The sequence below is a fragment of the Dermacentor silvarum genome, chromosome 7, assembly GCF_013339745.2.
Source record: "Dermacentor silvarum isolate Dsil-2018 chromosome 7, BIME_Dsil_1.4, whole genome shotgun sequence".
Taxonomy (NCBI): Eukaryota; Metazoa; Arthropoda; class Arachnida; order Ixodida; family Ixodidae; genus Dermacentor; species Dermacentor silvarum.
The window spans coordinates 13,800,160-13,821,706 of record NC_051160.1 but is presented as its reverse complement, the minus strand read 5'-3'; the positions used below and the strand labels follow the sequence as shown (position 1 = coordinate 13,821,706).

Here is a 21,547-nt window from a genome sequence, read left to right as displayed (position 1 = left end):
AGACGACACGAAGCCCCACCTCCAAGCCCCTGGCGCCTGCGCCGCTTAGCTTCGATGCGCGGCCGCGCCGTGTGCGCTGGCGCTCCGCGGAGCGTGGCCACGCGGCGCCGTGTTCGTACTAAGAGTGGACGACCCTGTACATTCCAAGTTGTTTCTGAACATGCACCTAGTGTATGATATTAAGCATTTTCTACAAACAGCCAGGAATTCGTTCTGAACGATGAGCTCAACCTTCCTTGCAAAATGGGACTCATCGCGGAACGTCCCTAAAAACTTTAATGGTGACTCATTCCTCAGCAAGTGAGAGCACACATCTCCTGTGTTGTTGTTAGGACAACAATATGTTTCTTTTGATTTCAAGGGTGATCTATAGAGCAAGAACTCCAGCCAATGTTGGGACGAGACCGAGGCTTCACCTTGCTATGTTCTACTAACATTTTGTATTTACAGCTGGCATAGGTTACGTGCAATATAGAAAAGCATACAACTTTGTGCGTAAGAGCGATATGCCAAGATATCTGCAAAAATTATTACAGCGAAGCTGTATATGGCTAGGTTCTGGAGGATCGAGTCCGCGGACGAAGCGACGCGTAGAACAAAAACTGAGCCGATCATGGTGATAGCGCAGAAAGGGTCCAAGCCCAATTACAAATACCCCCGTGGGCTCGGGGACCTGTAACGCGCCCTTGAATTACCCTTGTCACACGTGGGACCCAAAGAAACAAAAACAATGTGCCGCAGCGATGAACGTTGTTGCCCAAACGCTAGTACATGACGATGCGTGTCGAAACGTCAGCGATAAAACGTAATAGTCTACCAACCAATAGCTGTGCCTCATTCTCTCTTGACATAGCCATTTCCCTAGCGGCGTCATCAGTTGCCCCTTGGACTCGGTATGGGTAAGACCCGTGTCGCTCGCTCCGAAGAGGAAGGGCGCGCCTTCAAGGAGCGCCGGCGCGCTCAACAGCGCGAATGAATGCGAAAGTGAGCCGAACGCGCAGCGACCGAACGTGCTGAGGTCGATGGTGCAAGGTGGTGTGAATCTAGTCACCCAAACTCGCTTTGACTCGCACATACAGCATACGGCGCGCGGCGAGGCACAGAATTTTTGTTGTGTCTTTTCAACCACTTAACATAACCACCAAATTAAAAAAAATTAAAATACAATTAAAGAAAACCAGTAGATTCGCTGGTCTTCTGTCTTCACATAGTGGAAGGGCTCTGAATTTTTGTTTTCACTTCGTATTTTATAAACAGTGAATATAAGATGCTACAAATGCGCAACCTGTCTTCAACAAGGACGTCTAAAACATAACCGATTGCACTGCAATTCACTCATCCCAAAGAATAAAGAAAAATGTAGACGCAAGTTTGGAAGAAACCTTCTTTTAGAACAAGAAAAAAACACCAAACATGCTTATGGTACACTAGATGTGCTACTTTAGCTAAACGAATAATCAAAGGGCATTCCTCAGTGTCACTGAAACACCGGTAAACGCTTACTACAGAGCAGCGGCTTCAGTTCAGCTGCAGGCAGCGCATAGCTGAGTAATCAGTGTGAGAAATTGCTACAAATTGAGCTGGCGTTTGGTGTAGAAGAAAAAAAAATATTGTACGACTACTCTTAAAGTCAGTCATCCGCATAAGTGCACCGAGCGCATTTGGTGGCCGGAAGGTATGCGTGTATGATAAGCAGCTCTGCACGTATTCTAACCACTGTACTCTGAAGGTAGCACGAAGCTTGGCGGTGTGCAATTGCGGAATCGTTTTCACATTAACTGATACGCCGTATAATTAGGACGAAAACTGGATTGTCGCGCGTACGTTCGAAGTTGTTTTAGACACTTAGTTCTACCTTAAACGACGGCCTCGTTGCAGTGTGGCATTGGGACACTCGTCTTCCAACGTCGATCTTTCGTTGGTAGCACTTTTGAGGGCACTGACGTCGCTGCACGTAAGCGCGTAGTTACGCGGCACTGTTTCAAATCACGCGCTTTCTTTAAGCGCATAAAAATTGAAAACACAGTAGCTATTATAACAAAAATAAATTATTTGGATATTTCTCAGTAGGCTATGCAACTTCACGTTAAAGATTCTGCATTGAGATGAATACTTTAAAAGTCGGTTAATTAGATATTCTAAAGCATTACCTAAGCACTTAGCGAGAATACTTTGAGTTGTTCAAGAGACCAGCGAACGATACTAAGTTGCTTGCGTTCTCGTAACTCAGTGTGGTTCTAAAGTTTGGCGTGACTTAGGTGAAACACCCTGCTTGTAACAAAACAGCGCCGGTCAGCCAGGCACACCGGTAGCAATTCGTACGAGGCCAGTTCGTGCTGTTCGCAACATTAACCGGAGCACCGCAACACTTTCAATTTTTCCCCGCCTTCCTTAACGTAGTGAATAAACACGTTAACACATAATACAAACGGGAGATGCAATTACGGTAATTTACAGTAAAACAACTTGAGTATGATAGCCCCCCAACCTTACTTCTCAGTTTTGAGCGTTGTTTGCTTCTTCTCGGGTGTCTACTACGCAAAAACAAACTGCTACAGACACTTTAATTTTCTATGTCATTGTGCGCTGTAGCGCGTGCGAACGAGACAGGACTACGCTTCATGATACCTTCGCATAAAGGTTCATAAATGCACGCGCTGGTTCCGAGAGTATTGCATTGTATGGGTGATAAAACATGAGAGTAGCAACAGAGTTGCCCACCATCGACATTTTAAATAATGTAGTAAATGTGGAATATGGTTGCAGCAAAATGTTATGCGCTTAACGCGGCCGCATTTTTGATACAGAGACAACGAACGATAACAATCTGACTGAACCGAAGGATGCGAAATACGCATCTGCAGATGTTGTCCACTGGACCGTAAGGGAATATTACTAATATACGAATACAAAACGTACCAATAAATCCCTGACATCTGCGACAAGGTTGCTTTACATGCTCAAACGAACTGAATGCCATATCCCGGCCACGGCGGCCGCATTTCGATGGGGGCGAAATGCGAAAATACCCGTGTACTTAGATTGAGGCGCACGGTAAAGAACCCCAGGTGGTCCACATTCCGGAGTCTCCCACTACGGCGTGACTCATAATCAGATAGTGGTTTTGGTACGTAAAACCCCATAATTTAATTTTAATTAAGGACATAAATTTACGAGATATTGTGCGGTGCCACGGGCACGACTGGCACTGTGGTAGGAGGCATGTCGCTCGCTGGCGTTCGCGTGGCCACGATTCGAGTTTAACAAAAATAAAGAAAATTGCCAATTTCGCCTGAGGTGAAGCATTCGGGCGAAAGTGAGGATGGACGAAAATATTTTCCCCCTGATTTTCGTGTGCAGCTAAATATTTATTCCGTCATATACGAAAAATCTTGTTCACTACTTGGCATCCTTTTCACACCACTCAGTAGGTTTCCGCTTGTGGCTGGATGTTGACGTCGCCATGGTAGCGGGTTCGATTGAATTACTGCGCCCTTGCGAAACTGCTTGGAAAACCTCCGTCGAAGATACTTGCATATTCCTTTCACATGGTAATCTAATGTAAATGAATAAAATTAGTTTTGTGTTCAGTCAAGCTCTATAATCAGGTCTAGAGCAACGATTCAGAAACAGATAATATAAGAGAAATTAGAATGCATTCATCAATTCAAGTGCGCTTTAAGCGCCCAAACTGTTTCTTGCATTATTATCAGACACGTTGCAATAAATTTTCAAATATGACATACCACGTGTCTCACATAACTTGAGCCAAACCTTAAAAATATACAAATGCCACGCACCTGGATAGAACCAAGGGGACGTTGTTTGCCGTCCGCTTGGAGATACTCAAATCATTTTTTTTCGCATTCCGCCTAATTAAATAAGTAGTCTTAACTAATAATTCAACTTCTCAAATATTATAATTAGATGAAAAGTGCCAGTGAGAAAACTGCAGAGCAACATTAAAAACTTCCGATGCATCTTTCTGCTGCTCAATACCTGCTACATAAACGTGTTTTTCAAAGCATGAAAGAAGGCCGCGAATACACGCAATATTGCTGCACTACTGGCCGCTCGAGGCACTTTGTGTGTATTCGCGGGCTTCTTTCATGGTTGGAAAAACACTTTCATGTAGCAGGTATTGAGCAGCAGAAAGCTGTATCAAGAGTTTTTCATGCTGCGGTAAAATTTTATCATTGACACTTTCAGCTAATTAGAATATTTGAGAAGACTATTAATTCATTAAGACTAATTATGGAATTAGGCGGAATGTAAAAAGTGATTTGAGAATCTCCAAGTGGACGGTAAACAAAATTGCCGATTCTGTCCAGCTACGTGACATTTGCATATTTTCAGTTTGGTTCAAGTTACGTTGGACACCCTATATAAATAAACAGAAGCGTTGACAGAAGGTTCAAATAATGGCAAATTGTACGATTTTGTATTCGTTCTCTATTTATACGATGCAAAGAACGAAGAGCAAACACTGAAACAAAAGAAGCGCATGCTGACTGGAAAGTCGTGTTTTATTGATTGGAATGAAGCCTTTTAATAGCAACACTCTTTCAACTCGTGACCCCTAGCTCTTTGATATGACATAACAATGCTGTTATCTGACAATATCAAATCCGTAACACAGCAATCCAATAGCAGTATCAGGTATACTCAATCGTCTATTTAATTTTATTTACTTTAATCAATTTTACTGTGGAATCGTTGATACCACTTTCCCCTTTCTAAGTAGAGTAGCACGTCAGCGGTATGCCGGCAAAATTCTCTGCCATCCGCGAAGAAGCTTCTCTCTCTGTCTCCGCCGTAACTATGCAGGTAATCTTCCAACAGAGTTATAGGTTTATGTTGCTTTGGCATTGATTTATTATTGCCAAATAAGGGCAGTGATTGCATGTCATATTCTCAAGAAGATAGGAGAGTTGCCTTTATAAGTCATTGTTACGATCACTGAAATTTCAACTGCTATAGACAACGTTAGGTCCTGTAGTTTCTGTGTGCCATCTACTATTTGTCTTTCCCGCTGTAGAAATGATCAATGAAATTAAAATTCGGCAATACGTAAAATTAAATAAAGGTTCAAATATTTATTGAACAACTTCAAGATCAACGTTGTCGAAGGCGCCATAGCTTGTTCGTCGCTAATCGTAACTCGCAACGATTTCACTTTGGTGCTATCCCGTAGCTATAAATCTTGGAGATGGTTTAAAGAAGCATTTGATGCAAAAAATGAACAATCTTTTCATAATAAAAGTGTGCCAAGGCATATTTTGCCATTGTCTATAGTTTTGGTAATTAACCGTACGTCCTACCATCCTAGTTTTTCCATGAATAGATGAGTGACGGCATAATGATAACAATAAATAGAGAGAGAGCTGTTGGAGCAGAAACACTGTAAAAAGGAGTCACTCGTTTGATTTTCCCGCATTCAACATGACATAGAATTCTGTGTGACAGAAGTGCGGACTCAAGCAGCATCGTATGAACTGGTAATTTTGGGTGGACACGCTGAAAACTTACCGCCACTGCATCTTTCCATGCATTCCTCACAGGATGAGAACTTGTTGCTGTTTCCACCGCAACCACCGTACACAAATCCACGACAGACCCCTAAGCTAGGGTCAAAATACCACATCGGTAGAGACGCCCTGCACACGCCGACCTCTGGGCTCACACTGCAGACTAAATGGGCAGGGCGGTTTCCTGGAATCATATACAGTAAAGAAACTTCAGCATTCCATATATTGTTCTTTTGCTACAACGGAATAATTAAGACGACCGATAGCGCTCCGATAGTACGACGAAGATAATTCTCCTAAGGCAGACGTTGCTTCCAAGTCAAAGATTTATCACAAAAGCACTAAGTTTATCGCAGGAAGAAAAAGTCAGGCTTACGACAGTAATTTTAATCGCTGCGACGAAACTGTCCCCATTGGATTGGCTTTCTTGCCACTCATGACCGCACTGCAAAGCTTCTCTGAGCAACATAAATGACTGCCTACGTGACAGCAATACGTTTTAAAGTAAAAAAGAATTGTTGACCCCACCAAAAGAAGACACATTATGAAATGTTGCGTGATGGTGTAGTGTTGAAGATATTTTTCCATGCTCCTGCGTGCGTATTTTACTACATTCGAGCCCTCATTGATGATGTACAATTCGGGTATACTCTCAAAGGAAGCTGAATGAGAAAAAATGCAGACGAAAGGCAAGCAGGTGAGCCAGAGGAGCCTCTGGCCGACAACCATACACTGGTGGTAAATAAAGCGAACTGAACCACAAATATGAGATAATATAGCAAAGTTAGACGAAGAGATTATAGAAAACGCTCATGTCACTCGCAGCGGGTGGCATCTCGTAAATAAAGTAATAGCAACTTTAAGTTACGCCCCAATACCCATTCTAAATATTTTTAAAAAGCTTTACTGTAAGCATGTTTCCGCATTCAACTTGGCCTCGAGCTCTGACAGCATCGTGGACACGAGAAGCATCGTATGAACTTGTAATTTTGGGCGGACACGTTAAAAACTTACCGCCACTGCATCTCTTTAACAATCTCATGAACCGTATTTGTTATAATTAAACGGCACAGTTTGTTTTATTTTGTCTCTGCCATACGTACAGGAGTGTGTGTGTGTGTGGGGGGGGGGGGGGGGGGGGATATTTCGAGCAGACGGGCGAACTTCTCTGTAAGGGTAGACACCAAGATTGGACTATGGTGCACTCAAAACGGACACAACACTTAGCTGACGGATGGCCAAACTGGCTCCAGTGGCAATGTTCTTCAATGTTGGGACAACACTGATCATGCTTTTCTGCTGCTTAGACTCTGCTCTCAGTTTGCCTCTCAGAACGAGATGTCATGGCTCTAATTCAACAGTAGGACAGTATTATTTTGTTCTGCAGGGAAGGAGGAATTGCAGGAGAAAGGCATGGTACCGTTACAATTTTAGTAATCCGCACCGCCCGACATGTGTCAGCTGTGGGCGTGAAGAATAATTCACGCTCTATCTGTCCGGCGAATGTTCTACAGAAATCATCGCGAACGTTTTCAAATACCTTTCTTACATACTCAAGTTTACCTTACAAAAACACCGATATATCTAATATTTCACATGCAAGTAAACTTGGCTCTGCCAGAGTTCTGTGCATAATTGCAAAATTATTTCTCACATAAAGTAACAACTATTTCTAGGTTAATTGTAGAAACTACGTGAAATTTTACATAAACCTTAATTGGGCAATGTAAGTTCGAAACACTTGTACTTACGTAAACAAATTTGTTGGCATCTTTCTTCCGAAGGAAACCTGTTCAAGTTACCAAAGCATCCACTGTACGTGAACATCTTGCATTGGGTTGTGTTATAATCGTAGAACCAACTCAAGTACTGTCCGTAGCAGTAACCAGTGGTCGGTGGTTTATAACAGCGTGGTGGCCAACGAGCCGCAGCTGCAAAAAAAAAATGATAACCTTGTTTTATTTTTGTGGCACAACACCACAGAGGCCACTTTTAGTAAAGCTTAAACTAAAGTTGAAACAATTTCTCTTTGACGGTGCTGCTCTCTATATAAATGTTGCTGCTTATGAATGTAGGCTATTCAAGCAGCTTCTGCTTGAGCCACCCGATTCTCAGCGAGTTCCGTCCTCTAGGTCAAACAATACTTTCATACCTTGCTGAAAAACTCCGTTAATACTTACAGGGCTGTTTGTTACCCTGCGCGGGATATGTTCGCATTTCCTGCGATACTTTCTGGGCCTCCTACCTCAAGCTTCCAATGGCGGAAGGAAAAAGGAAAAAAAATATCTGCAGATCCAACGTACATATGAATTTACATGAAGCGATGTTTTCCTGAAGCGGGTAATAAAACGCTACACAACTGACCATCTTCTACACATCGCTTTGCAGCATAGTGATTACGTTCCTGGTTGGCAAGTTGGTACGACGAGGAGGACCTCATCTCATGACTCACCCCACCGCGCCTTACATTGACTTTAGGCTCAGCTCATTGTTGCTATTGCACGGTTTCCAAGGTCCAGTCATTTTACCCGCCGAGAAACTCACCTAAGAGACGCGCCGGACGCCAGAAAAGGAGGCAAAGAGAGCTTCGTTTTAATGAAGAAATTACGCTCTTGATGGCGCATATTTTTTGCAGTGAAAATATTAATGAGTAGCATTCTTTGGCGAGTATTCTCGAAATTTTAGCAGCAAAATCGTATCTGTAATGCAAAATGTGTGGCACCTTCGCCTAGGAATACAGAGGGCTCCATAAAAAACACATGGGGTTGGGCTGGCCCAACTGAATTTGGGAGTGCGTCAACGTAAATTTTGGGGGTATATGGGGGTTGGCCAACCTAAATTTTGGGAGTATATGGTGTGAGCAAACCTGAATTTTGGGGTGAAGGGCTGGCAACTTGAATTTTGGAGTGCGTGGGGGAGGGCCAACATGAATTTGGGCATATGAGGCAGAGCACTGCACGAGCGGATTTTTTGAGCCCAGGCCCGGCCCGGGCCCGGAAATAATCTACGTTACCCGCCCGGCCCGGCCGGGCTCAAGCCTGGCTTGAAACCGGCCCGAACCCAGCCCGAGACCGAAAAAGACATGTTTTTCAAAGTCGAGACGTGCGAGGATAACTCGCTTCACGTTACATGCACACCACCAGAAAGTCCGAGCCCGGCCCGGGCCCGCGTCAAAAAGCGCATGCCGCGCCCGAGCCCGGCAGGTGAAAAAACTGCCCTACCCGGTCCGGCCCACGGGCCGGGCCGGGCCGGGCTCGGGCTTTCGGGTAAGCCCGAGCCCGTGCAGTGCTCTACTATGAGGTGCACCAACGTGAAATATGGGGTGAGCCAACCAAAATTTTTGGGGTGAGCCAACGTAGAATTTAGGGTGGACGAACCTAGATTCGGGAGTATGTGGGGGTGAGTCAACTTGAAATTTGGAAGTGAGAAAACTTAAAATTGGTGGTGGGCCCCTTAAATGGGGCGGGAGTGGGCTTACTTAAATTTGGGGGTCACAGAAATTCTGGAAATAAAAGCAAAAGCTATAAGTAACAGCCGAACCAAAGCATGCCACGCGTTGGAGGCAATTTTGTGAATTTCTGTTGCCTTTGAGGTGAAGCTTGTTGTTTTACTGAATAATTACGTACGTAGATGCTTAGGCTAGGAAAGCTCAGACCATGGCATAGCACCTACCATGGTCCAACGTCTTTATTTTCTGCCTACGCTGACTGGCCCCGTTTATTATTTAACTTCTTTTTCGGCACCGTATGCAACAGAGTCGGCCACGAGTACTTCCGTAAAAAGTATTACGAATGGGGCTAGATATAAACTGATTCGTTAAAGGAGTGCTGTTTTTTTGTGTGACCTATTTGTTAAGACAACAACAGCAGCAACCACCAGAGTCAGCTAGGAAGACTACATACGGGCATCACCACGTCGGAGGCTTCGCTTTAGGAACGGGTGTTCGGTATGCGAAGAAGTTACCAGCAAACGGAGTGTGACACGTTTACGTTCTGAGAACTTTGGTCTCACTCTGCGAAAGTGACGGAGCACGTTCTTACGACGTTCGAACTACCACTTTTACAACGAACTACTACTACTACAACGAACTTTCTTCATCCGCTTTCATTTTCATTAATTTATCATTTCTTTAACTGAATTAGTGAGTACAAATAATTTCTCTTATGCTGTCCTTGGTGTCTCTGTTGGCTTCCCATGATATGACGATTCTAACAAGTAGTTTCTGTACTACCTCAATTAGCTCATTAAATGTAACTCCAAACTTGCTCCAAAAAACAGATGCGAATTCCAGATGATGCCTGATCAGCCAACAAAAACAGCGGAGTGAGGAATCAGGTGTTCAGGAAACGCCGCGTTAGAAGAGATAAGATTCCAAGGAGTTTAAAAACAGTGTTTCAACAACACCCGGCATATTTTTAAAGGAAAGCTGGTAGTCCAATTAGCAAGCCCAAATTGCGAGCCACATTAACTCTCGAAATCTGAGTGCTTTCAATTAAGTATACTGACACTTTATGATGCAACAAAGTAATAACTCGTGTTTTGTGTTTTTGTCAAATGGTTTCTGGAGCACCAGTTGAAAATGCCAAAAATATCATTCCGAAGTTTTGCGCAGTTTACCATAGCCGAAATACACAGATAACTTCAGATCACCAGCAAACAGTAAAATGTTTCTAAATTGAACACAACTTGTAACATCATTTTATTAATACAAGTAACAGCAATGGGCCAAAATTGAACTCTGAGGCATACCTGAAGACGAAATGTAGGGTTCAGATAAAGCACTCTCAATGCCCGCGTAAATTTTCCTCGATGACAGATAGCTCGAAAGTAATTTATAAACAATTGGGCAGACACCTTAACTTTTCCTTTTTAGCTCCAAAAGATGAAGGTAAACTTTATCGAAGGCCTTCGAGAGATCGAAGTAGATAATGTCTACTTCACTGAGTAACGAAACCAAAGTTACACTGCCATTAAGGTAAGGACACGAATTCTTCTCATCAGACCTTCCTTTCATGAACCCATGTTGCTGCGGCAACATATATTTAGACATGATGGAGGAGAGACACTTGTAGGCAATAGTTTCAAATATTTTTTTGCGAAACGCCACAACAAGGAAATTGGTCGATGACTCTATGCGAGACGGATATCTCGTCCTTTGTGGATTGGTACGACTGCACCTCCCTTCCAAACTGCTGGAACGATTCCAGCGCCTACGGAGAGATTAAAAATTAAAGACGCAGCTGCGCCCGAGCTGCGAATAGGTTGCAATAGCAAATTATTAGACAGCTATACGCTTCGACGTCCAAAGTGGACCAGGCGCGTGAGAACACAGCGCACACGAAGCCATCAGCTGTCTCGGGTCGGCTACCCTTCGAATCCACTGCAAGTTACCTCCAAGATAGAGCGCCTTCGGCAGCGCTCAACCGCACCATGCGCAGCCCCAGCCGCAGCAGAAGCACAGACGCGCGCTATACCCTGCCCCCTCTCCCCACACACTCTCCTAACGGGCAAACATCTCGCCCCCCTCTCCAACCACTTCGCCATTCGCCAGTGCGTACGCGAAAAGGCCGGCACGCACACTCCCCGCCTTCGTTCCTTGCGCGCGCTATAAGACGCAGCCGCAAAAAGCCACCATTCTTTTTAGTTCACCCTCGCACTACAGCATACGGCGTGCGGCCGCGGTTTTATAGCACTTGGACTTAATATGGAACCTCACGGCGACGCCGACGGTGGACAAAAATTCGCCTGGAGTGTCCACATAACTGGTATCGAAATAACAAGCCAGTAAAGATTCAAAGAGGCAGCCACAGCCTTTACTAATAAAGGAGCGATCCCATCGGTGTGTGTGTGCGTGCGTGTGCGTGAGCGTGTGTGCGTGCGTGCGAGTGTGTGTGTGTGTGTGTGAAAACTTTATTTACAGAATTCCTGAGGCTTGACTCACTCAAGGAGAGGCGGGCCGCACCCACGATGACATCGTTAGGCCCAGCCCTTCAGCCACATCGTGGGCCTCTGGATCCCATCGGTACCCGAAAAAAATTTTGCTTTGAACCTAATTACTGCTGCGAGCACATCAGGTGAATTACCTCTCAATAGGGCTAATGCATTCACATTGGGCGGCACACGAAATTGTGGTATTTGAATTGCCGTGAGATAGGAAAGACGTGCGAAAAAAAATATCAGTTTTGTCATAAGGGTGAAGCAATGAATGCGATAGCTACATGTTAGAATATTACACGAAGTGGAAGGCTTGTAGCTGTAGTCGGAAGTATGAATTGCAGTAAACATAAGCTGACTCAGTAAACGCGCGTGGTGTGGCGCGTGTAGACACATGAACAGAGAGAACTCGATGACCGCGAGAAGCATCGGTTAGAACGACAGGGTATCGTCGGCATTGTCGCTTTGTGTGGACCTCGCGTTCCCGTACTGAGGCAGGCTCACGGCGGGCACGATGTGTGTGTCCGCTTCGCGCTTTTGAACTGCAGGGTTTTGTCGACGTCGCTTAGCCTCGGCCTCATGTTCCCGCAGCGCCATGTCTGAGCGCCTCTGGCGTTGAGTAGCAGTGTGTGCTGCGCACGCAGCAGCTAATTGTTTCTACATCTGAACTAACGCAGTTTTATGAGCGCACACGCTAGCCCGCCTTACTTCATTGCGATTAGCGTTTCGCTGGAGCTGCTCGGCCGGAATTCTGACAACATGCGAGGAGATGATTGCGTGATGTGAGGAATGGGCATGGTGCTTCGCTGCGGAAGCCACTGACTGGCGTGATTTATGATGTCGACCTCGACATCAAGAATGTGGACCTCAGGAATCTGCCGAGTTCATCGGTGCACATTCTTGAGATTCACCGCTTCGGGAACTCCCGGTGCATCAAACTAGTACTTGCTTCGTCAACTGTGCCAATGACTGTCAAAGTGGGGTACGTGATACACCGCTTCCGACCATTCGTCCCGAGGCCTCTTCAGTGTCGGAAGTGTCCTCAAGATAGGTCACGTAAATGCTGTGTGCAGAAATCAAGTGACCTGCCAGCGTTGCAGTGGGCAAGATAATACCGCCGACTGTGATGCACATTCATTGAAATGTCCCAACTGCCCTGGCTCGCACGAAGCAACGTCGAAGGATTACCTGAAGATGCAGAAGGAAGTTCGTATTCTACGGAAAATGGCAAGAAACAAATCTTCCCAAAGACAGGCTGCACAATCTGTTCGCTGAGACACAACGCTCGCGTAAGAAGCGCCACCCAATGACTTCAGAAGAACTGGATTGTGGGGTCCTGGGGCCACGACAACCTCTGCCTGTGCCGGCATCGAGGAAGGTAACCGCGCCTACGGCAAAATCGGGATCTCGAGCCCAGGGCGAACATTCGTCGCTCCTGGGTGGCGCAGACACGGAGTGGCCTTTGCTGCCCTGTAGACCCACGGGCGCGATACAATGGCGTAGTGTTCTTCTACGTCAAGAAGTGGATGCTAGGGCTAGTAAAGCTGATGACCCTATGGGCAAGCAAGGAGCTGAAAATAATGTCAAGGAAAGAGTTGAAAAAATTCTTAAGCACCTGCTAGAATCAATTCGCGTGATTCTCTGTGGTCTTCAGACTCCGGCCGCTAAAAGCGCCGTGCATGTCCTTGCCGTACTGGAGCAGCTTATCGCTGTGATTTACATTATTTAATTACCCTTCTTGGCACCTGTGCTGCACACGCCGGAGAAGCCCACACACAAGCTCCTTCGTTGCGCGTTTTTGTGAACTTTAAATTGTATTGGTGACTCCGTCCATGCTCTGGAAGGTGGATGACACTTTTGAATGACCTTTTAGGACTTTGTTGATAGCCATGAGGATGCTGAACTTGCCTTTATCGTTGTGCATTCTTCTTTTATGTGATCATCCCTACTCATCCAGCCTTTACGTCCCCGTTCCCCTCTACCCCTGTGCAGAGTAGCAGGCTAGAGCACGCTAGCTCAGGCCAACTTCTCTGCCTTCTTTCAAATGAATTCTCTCTCTCTATTGTAGCTAAACTACCTTGGCTACTACGCGTGAGAAAACGATGGCACATGCCGACAGGGCATACATGGTTTGCATAGTCTGCGTAGGCTGTGTTACTATTCGTTCCAGCAAGCAAACTTGTGCAACCTGAGTTCTTAAAATACAGCGTCTTCTGTGCACCAGCCTGTGAGAGTGGAACACGAACACTCCTAGGCATCTTTCGCCCTGTGGCATTCAAATTCCGACGCAAAGCAAAACCGTACAGTCAATGTGAGTAATGTTCTTCACAAAACATTAAAATTACGAAATCGCAATTTTTATGTGTATTATTTATGAAGGCGAAAAATCGCTTGGAGCGTTCACAAAACGCACCAAGCATCTCAACGCGCTGGCTTGCACCGATGGTTGAAGAATATTCTATTCTGTTTACTGACGCATGCGCCCATTACCTAATGGTTAGAGGATCGAGCTGTTGTGTCAGTGGTCTCCTATTCGAATCCTGCCGCAGGACAATTTTAATATTGTTTATTTCATAAAGACAGTCTTTTCTTGCGACTAACACAACATTTGCTTATCGGGTTGTTTCTAACCACTTTCGTGGGCTGAGCCCAGAGATTGTGCAGACTAAAACGTCTTTCGTGGGTTGATCCCGGAGATAGTGCAGCCTAAAAATGGCGATGCGCTGACTAGGATGGCAAGGTCGAGCGTGGTGTTTGAGCTTCTCGGACGTTATTCTAACGCAGGCGAGATATACGCGGGTGCGGCTAAATTTCCGGAACCACTAAAGATTTATCACACCGTGTAGGGCCTGTAATGAGATCGAACAGGTATCACTACGCTGCCCTTAAATAGCCGCGTCAATAAAGGTACATCGCTTTTATATTTGAGCTCTCTTATTGTGTCGCACCTTTAATATGTAATAGTCTGAGAAGAGTGAAGATAAAAGGCGTGCGCTGTGAGTGTTATGATTCACAAGATTTCTTTGTGGTCTATAATTCTCTAAATTCTGAGGAATATAGTCAAGAACATAAGGCCCGGTATCAGCAATTTTAGTGATAGAATATCTCAGCAATATAACCCGTATATACAGCATGATATACTGTATGGCGTGGCATATATAGCATGTAAATACCTAAAATACATGCAGAGCCTCACGGCAACGCCGATGGCGACGACGATGACGAAAATCCGCTTGCAAGGTAGTGTCTATGTGTCCATATAATTGCTATCTTAATAAACATCAGCAAACCTATCAGCTACCTTCTTAGGCATTGTAATATCAGTTTGGTCGTTGTTGCAGACGCGGAGGCACATCTTCTGTAGACACATGCCATGTATTATTTTCAGCAAACTTTCAGAAAGACTTTTCCTAAGCAGGTTTGTCTCACGCATAAAGCTTTTTCACAAAATAGCGATATTCTTTATATTTTAATGAAATAGTTCGAAGCTCTGGTTCTCAAATAGAGCAAGAAAGCGTCCTTTTTTTTCGGAGAGCAGTTTACCACTCCCTCGGGAACCAGAAAGAAAAATGTCACAGTTTCGCCCTAAGGGCGAAGCAATGAATGCGATAGCAACACAGCAATGTCATACGAAGTAAGGTGAGCGGCTTTGGTAGCAATATGAATTGTAGTAAACATGAGCTGATTAAGTAAGCAGGTGTGCTGCGGCGTAAGTAGACCGACATGAAGAGAGACTCGATGACCACGAGAAGGCGCGTGTGAAACGGTGGTGTTGATGAGAAGCGCTTCCCGTGGGCAGCGCGTGCGAAGGGACACACCTGTAGCGCTGCACTGCCGATCCGGGCAGCATTGCGTGTGTAGCGTGCGTTGGAAAATGTGGCCCGACTATTACGAACTGAATGAACAAGCGTGGTGTGAGCGCGCACAAACACGAAGAGATCACACTGAATGACAGCAGACAACGACTGTCAAAACGCTGGCAGCAAGCATACGCCGCAGCGGGCGAAGGTACGTGCGTCTATCGCTTCAACGGAAACTGAGCGGCAAATGCACGGCGCTTAAAGGTCAGAGCCGTGTGGAGATAAGAGACGGTGCGAGCGAGCGACGAGCGCGGTTGTTGGCAGAGAAGTGCGCCCCCCCCCCCCCCCCCCCTTGCTCCCTCCGGCGCTGGCTTCCTGCTTCCTTGCTTGCGCGTGGGAGATTGAGTGCGTTCGCTCTCCGTGATAGCGCGCGTCCCCGCACGCTGCCTCTCGGGAATACGGCGCGCGGCGACGATTTTATCTATAGGGAACCTCACGGCGACGGCGACGGCGACGACGACGCCGACGGCAGAAATCCGGTTCAAGTGTCCATATAATTTCTATCGCAATAAAACTTGCCAGGTTTTAGCACTATTGTGGAGCGTATCTACCGGTGGCTTCCTTTACCAGCCCCGTTAGCTTAGCGGCCGCTGAATGGGTACCACTACAAGCTAGGTATTCTGACAACGTGAAAGATTCGATATGTTGATAAAAACCGAGGTAGTCCCGCTGATGAAAAAAGCGAACAGCCCTCAAAGAAACCCACGTGGTTACAAAAACAAACTGAAGTTCAGTAACGAAAGGTAGATGAAATGGATCAACATTTACCATTGGGTCCGAAGCTTAAACCAGGCTGTCTACAGGAAAACTTGAGAGCAGTATGGCAAGCTTGTTTCCGACAAAATATTTTAAGTTGTTGCATTGTGTGAGCCCACGAAAGTGGATAAAAAGTAAAAACCAAGAAGGCTAGCTTGCTTGCGGGACCCGAATCACAGCGTTCCGTCCTTTCATACACCTAGTAAATATGGGCAAGGCAAGATGAGCATGTATCTAGACTCTGTGCTCGCTAAAATCAATATATCTGGAATATTCCAAGTTTGTTGCGACTGAAAAGCAGTCGGATTTTGGTGGGAAGTAGTAATTTCCGATAAGATAACTGCAATGGTCATGTGAAGGAAGTTGTACCCAAATGCATTCTTCCCAAGATGCAAGATCCTGTGCTTTAAGCTTTTTTGGATACTGGTACGAGGACCTCGTCACGAAAAATGGACTATTCGCGGCATTACGCTGGTCGCGGCGGAAAACAAGGTAATATTCAGTGAAATAATTTGCATCCAACAAATCAGGGCACAGCCACGTTTCAGTAGGACAAACTGTGTCAAAAAATGTTCCTATTAAGCTAGACCGAAATTCATCAGCTTTCGTCTGCACTCCAGAAACATTCTGATGGTAAACTTTATTCTTACTATCCATTGCTATCAGAATTGACAGAGGGTTCACAAACGCAAGGCTGGTTTAGCTTGGCGTAAAATTCATGGAATATGCAGCCCTCTGACCAAAAGCTCAGGACAATTCAATCCCTGGGATGCCTCCTCGTTCAGAGATATATGAAACGAGGCGTCTTTATGATGTGAACTTTGTCCGGCGTTTCCCACAAGACGCAATTTTACACTCTAGAATAGGAATGATTATTTCCAGAACGTCATGGTACTGTAGTATCTGGGTCAAGCCGAGAAACAAACAAGGCTTTGAGCTTACGAGACACACCTTTTACCTTTCATTCTTTGGACGTCTCTTTAGGAGCCTGCTTTTGGCTGCTGGATTTCGACGGTGTGGACCCATCCCCGGGGGTTTCTAACGACGTCGCCACGACGCCGGCAACATCAAAGTCCGCGTTGTAAGAAGCACTGGTGCACTTTTTCTTCCCGCATTCGGTTGGAATGTTCCACGAACCAGGGTGTCAGGAAGTTCTAGAAACTGAGGTAGTCAGGCGACGCTGGGCTGCCGCGTTGATCGTAGCAGGTGGCACGTTCGCGTTTGGCGCAGTAATAGACGAGGAAAGTGGGCGTGTCCCCTTCGATAAGGACGACGGGCCTGCCACAATCTTGTGTATGCGCCATCACATATAGAAGGAAAACGAAAGGAAACTCTGGCGCCGTCGCGATAGTTCCGAGCGCAAGAAGTTATTTTCCGTTTTCAAACCTTTCAGTTCTGTCGGGAGCAAATCCAGTTTTTCTTAATACAAGAAAACATGCGCACAACATCCGGCGAATGCACGTCACCAGTCGGTGTTGTCTCACTCGAATGCTGGATCTGCTAAGCTTCTGGGCCTGTCACACCATAATTTTCACGTTGCTTGGATGACCGCCAAGTACAGGACGTGCACTCAGAAGTGGTCACCCCTCCCGTTTCTATAAAAACTTTGCAGTCTGCCGTTCGCACGTCGATGCACTTGCAATTAAAGTGCTTTTTGCATCTGCCAGAACAATCCAAGAACTGCAGTTTCCCGTACGACTCGAGCGAGATCCATATGCATCTTTGGCGGCAAGTCGTTGCCGAGAAGGTGGTCGATTTTGGAATTCTGCGACTGTTTAACCATGGCTCTAGCGGAGCGCGTTATTGCATGAATGGTGAGAATAATTTCTGCAACGAAGAAAATTCAAACCCTCACTGCAATCGAGCTTCTAGTGGAATACTTAGCTCTTTGATATTAAAGATAAAAATGTGAAAGTTGGCGCTACCATATATGACACACCGTTGTACGTTGTACTAAATCTGAAAACTCAAAAGAACCTGGCGCCGCATTTCGTAATATTCTTAAACATTCGTTGATTGCAATTGGTCAGCTTTACAGCAGTTGTCTTTTTATCTCACCAATTGTTATTTTGACTAGGTTGCGCATGATGCGGGTATGTGAAGAAAATGATCGTGCATAAGAACCTTGGCCACATAAAGGTCAGAAAGGTTTGCTGAAACACAGAAGATTGTTTCTATATACTTTTGTTTTGTTTCTTATATTTCCAGAGGTCTTGTGTGATTAAGGGGTTTATCATAGAATAAGCTGCTTTACGTGTGTATGAAACTGCATCGGGCGGACGTGCGAGCCTATTTGAGGCGGGTCGCTTCGCTTTCCTGTTCGGCCTCATGCGTGATATTGCGATGAAAGTGAATAAAACGACTTACACGATGCTTTTTATCTGCAAAAATTCGACTTTTGAAGATGTTACTATCGTTGGGACAATGTATCCTGTGCTATATGCGAGCCTTCTTTAGCCGCGCTCACTTGGGAGACCCGTGGCGATTCCGTTTTATGTAACTATTACATCCCCTCAAATGATTTTTTTGTTAAAGCTTACCATGTTAAACCCACTAAAGGTAAAGCCCATTATGCCACTCTGTCTGAAAAGAACATGACAGTAAAAGGCGAGTCATATTTGCTTTCTAAGCCTGCAGTGCTTACCTGTAATGAAGGTCACGGTGAGCATGACAGCAATGGCGACGATTTGAGACTTCATAACTGTTTTAGCCATTAACATCTTGTAATTGGTTCAAATGTGCAAGCGAGAACCACGTTTGCCTTAAGCCTATCGTCTTCTGAAGTTCAATAAAGCCAATAAAGCGCCGCCAGTTCGGAGAAATGTTGTATCTATCTACACATTAGCATAGTTCCTAAAGGAAGTCGAAATACTTTTTTGGGACGTTTGACTGCTGCTAAAGCACAATTCCTTGCAACACCTCACACGCCTGCTGGGCGGCACGCCGTTGGCGCTATTCCCGACTTGCATTGTGCTTATGTTCTTGCCAGCTGCTCGGTACAATGCTGCACGACACCGAGACAGCGACATCGTACCTATTGTCCGAAGAAGGTACAGGCACTTGCGCACTCGAGCATACTGAGGCTGCACAGTTCAATTGAAGTAAGAATGACACAATGCATACACGTCGGTTCGCCGTTACTATGAACGCAGCTAAAAAACTCGAAACAGGATTTGCTGTCTACGTCAGTCCGTGCATACGTCATTGGCGTTACTCCGGGTTTAGCTGTCTATGTCAGTCCGCCCGTACGTCGTTGGCGTTACGCCCATGACGACGGCTGGCGTCGTCGTCATCAGGACGTCTGCGGGTTGCTGAACGTCATCTTTACTCTCGTCGTATGGTATGAAAAAATGTGGGCAGCTCGCATTATAGTGGTGCAAGGATAGAGTAAACAGCGGAGCTGGTGATTGACCTAGCTTTTTCCAAGTTTTAGTTGGCTTGGCTAAGTTTTGCTAGGAAATGCAAAGTGCTCCTATGCACGGTATTTCGTGTCGGCTCGCCGCCGACGCGCATATTCTTGCTCGGCCGCGCGACACGCTTCAAGATGAGCGACTTTTTCTTCGGATGTCTGGATCTTCTTTGGTCGTCCCATGTCAAGGCTACATGTACTCGCCACATAGTAAACGAGAGTACGGCCGCCGTCGCGGCGGCTCCGAGCTTTATCTCCCCGGTGATGTCATGGCCAAGATACGCCTCCACACTTGCCGGGGCGTGTCTGGTCGAAACCTGCTTAACCGCCACAAGAGGCGCCTGCTGCAGTCACGGACGCGGGGCGCGAACGCGGGGAAACGGGGAAACGCGGACGGCGTCGGCAGCAGCTCTGCGCGCTGCCTCGTTGGTGCTGCTACAATTTATTTCTCTATCTCACACTCTGATGTTTTCTTTCTCTCTCCCGTGCATAGCGCACGCCGCGCGCATGCTCTCCGTCCCTCTCCTTAACGTCCCATGTCGAGGCAACATGTACACGGCACGCAGAGGAGGCAAAGCACACGCCGCTCGGCGAGCTGGTTGCTAAGCAACGCACGGTGACGTCATAGGCAGGAGCAGTGTTCGCACTACGCGGCGCAACAAAGAGCTTAAACAGCTCCGCTGTTAAAAAAAAATTTCCGGCCATCCGTCACTAGGATGCGAAGTCAAGACCTTTCGGCAATGTGAAGTTTGCAGCAGGGCGCACTGAACACAGCTCTATTGCGTAGCTTTCTCGCTTGGCAATTTGCGCATTGTTTAGTGGCCCCCTCAGAACGCGTGAGCGGTGGCGTCTGTGTATGTTTTTCTTGATTGATTCGTGTAGCTTCATATGCCAAAGCAACTCTGGGCAATGACAGACGCCGTAGCGGCAGGCTCCAGAATCACTAGTCAAATAAAGTTTTTTTTTTAATTTGATGGACGCTTAAGCTTCGCCTTTAAGAGTGGAACGCGATAGCGTTCAAAGATCCCTGGCTGCTTATGAGGCTTCCCGGCCACTGCAGCTTTCTTTTAACAGCGAAGCTTTTTAAGCCAGCCGTGATGTGTGGTTCGTATCAATAAACTGCCGCGCCGTAGCCATGGCAACCAGTAGGGCAGCCACATCCAGGAGGGCAGCGTGGCGCATGCGCACGCGGTCTCCACCTCGCCAGCTCCCTCCCTTCCCGACGTCCTCCTTTCTTCTCTCCGCGGCGCGGTGAGCCAGGAGAAAGAAAAAAAGGCGAAAGCTTGCAGTAGGCCGCGCAAAGCTCAAGACACAGCGAAGCTGGCCGATTGCGTCTCTTGGTTGTTGCTAGGTTTAACTTGGCTATGCCGAGGTTTACACTTGATTGTAGCTAGGCCTATATCGTGTGCGTCATCTGTGCTAGTACTGGAAAGGTGCGCAGCGGTAGCGCGACGGTGCGGGGGAGCATGACGTCATACCAGCAGCTGTGGCGGCGGCGATAGCGTGGCGATGGCGTGATGGCGTGGCGCACCTTTCGAGTACTACCGCAGCCTTTCCAGTACTAGCACGGATGACGTACACGAGTACAGGCCTAGCTACAACCAAGTTTAAACCTCGACATAGCCTTAAGTTCAACGTAACTGCAACCAAGAGACGCAATCAATCGGCCAGCTTTGCTGTGTCTTGAGCTTTGCGCGGCCTAGTGCAAGCTTTCGCCTTTTAAACGCAGAGCATTTCTTTAACTCACATGTAGCGTGCGCCGTCCGTCCGCAACAGCTCGAGCACAGGTGCGCCCTCTCCCCCACTCCTCCTCTCCCTCATCACGCTTGCAGAACATGTACAGCGCACGAAGCGTCGTAGTTGAGTCGTGCTCCGGCGCTGCAAGCACCGTAGCAACAGCAGGTGCTGGCGTGATAGCGCGCCCTCTCTCCTCCCCCTCTCCCCTAAGAATCACAGTGATGCCAATAAAATAATAACTTTGCGTTACCTACTTACGATTCTCTCTTCTCTCTCAACCCAGACCACCACCACCACACCATCACCACCACCACCACCACACC

General features: G+C 46.5%; 1 protein-coding gene across 1 annotated transcript; it reads right to left on the bottom strand.

Moving 5' to 3' along the window:
* Nucleotides 1–3,352: 3,352 nt before the first annotated feature.
* On the bottom strand, nucleotides 3,353–19,061 carry LOC119459422 (kunitz-type serine protease inhibitor A-like). The gene is made up of 4 exons (XM_037721210.2): nucleotides 18,723–19,061; nucleotides 7,280–7,459; nucleotides 5,530–5,712; nucleotides 3,353–3,556 (listed from the first exon to the last, which is right to left on the bottom strand). Exons 1-4 carry the CDS (start codon nucleotides 18,796–18,798, stop codon nucleotides 3,369–3,371), a joined length of 627 nt encoding a protein of 208 aa, XP_037577138.1. The 5' UTR covers nucleotides 18,799–19,061; the 3' UTR covers nucleotides 3,353–3,368.
* Between the last annotated feature and the right edge of the window lie 2,486 nt (nucleotides 19,062–21,547).

Coding starts and splice junctions, on each gene's coding strand:
- LOC119459422 (XM_037721210.2), bottom strand. CDS start 18,798: ATGTTAATGGCTAAAACAGTTATGAAGTCTCAAATCGTCGCCATTGCT. Junction 7,460..18,722: donor CACCGTGACCTTCATTACAG/GTAAGCACTGCA, acceptor TTTTTTTTGCAG/CTGCGGCTCGTTGGCCACCA. Junction 5,713..7,279: donor ATGCCAACAAATTTGTTTAC/GTAAGTACAAGT, acceptor ATATGATTCCAG/GAAACCGCCCTGCCCATTTA.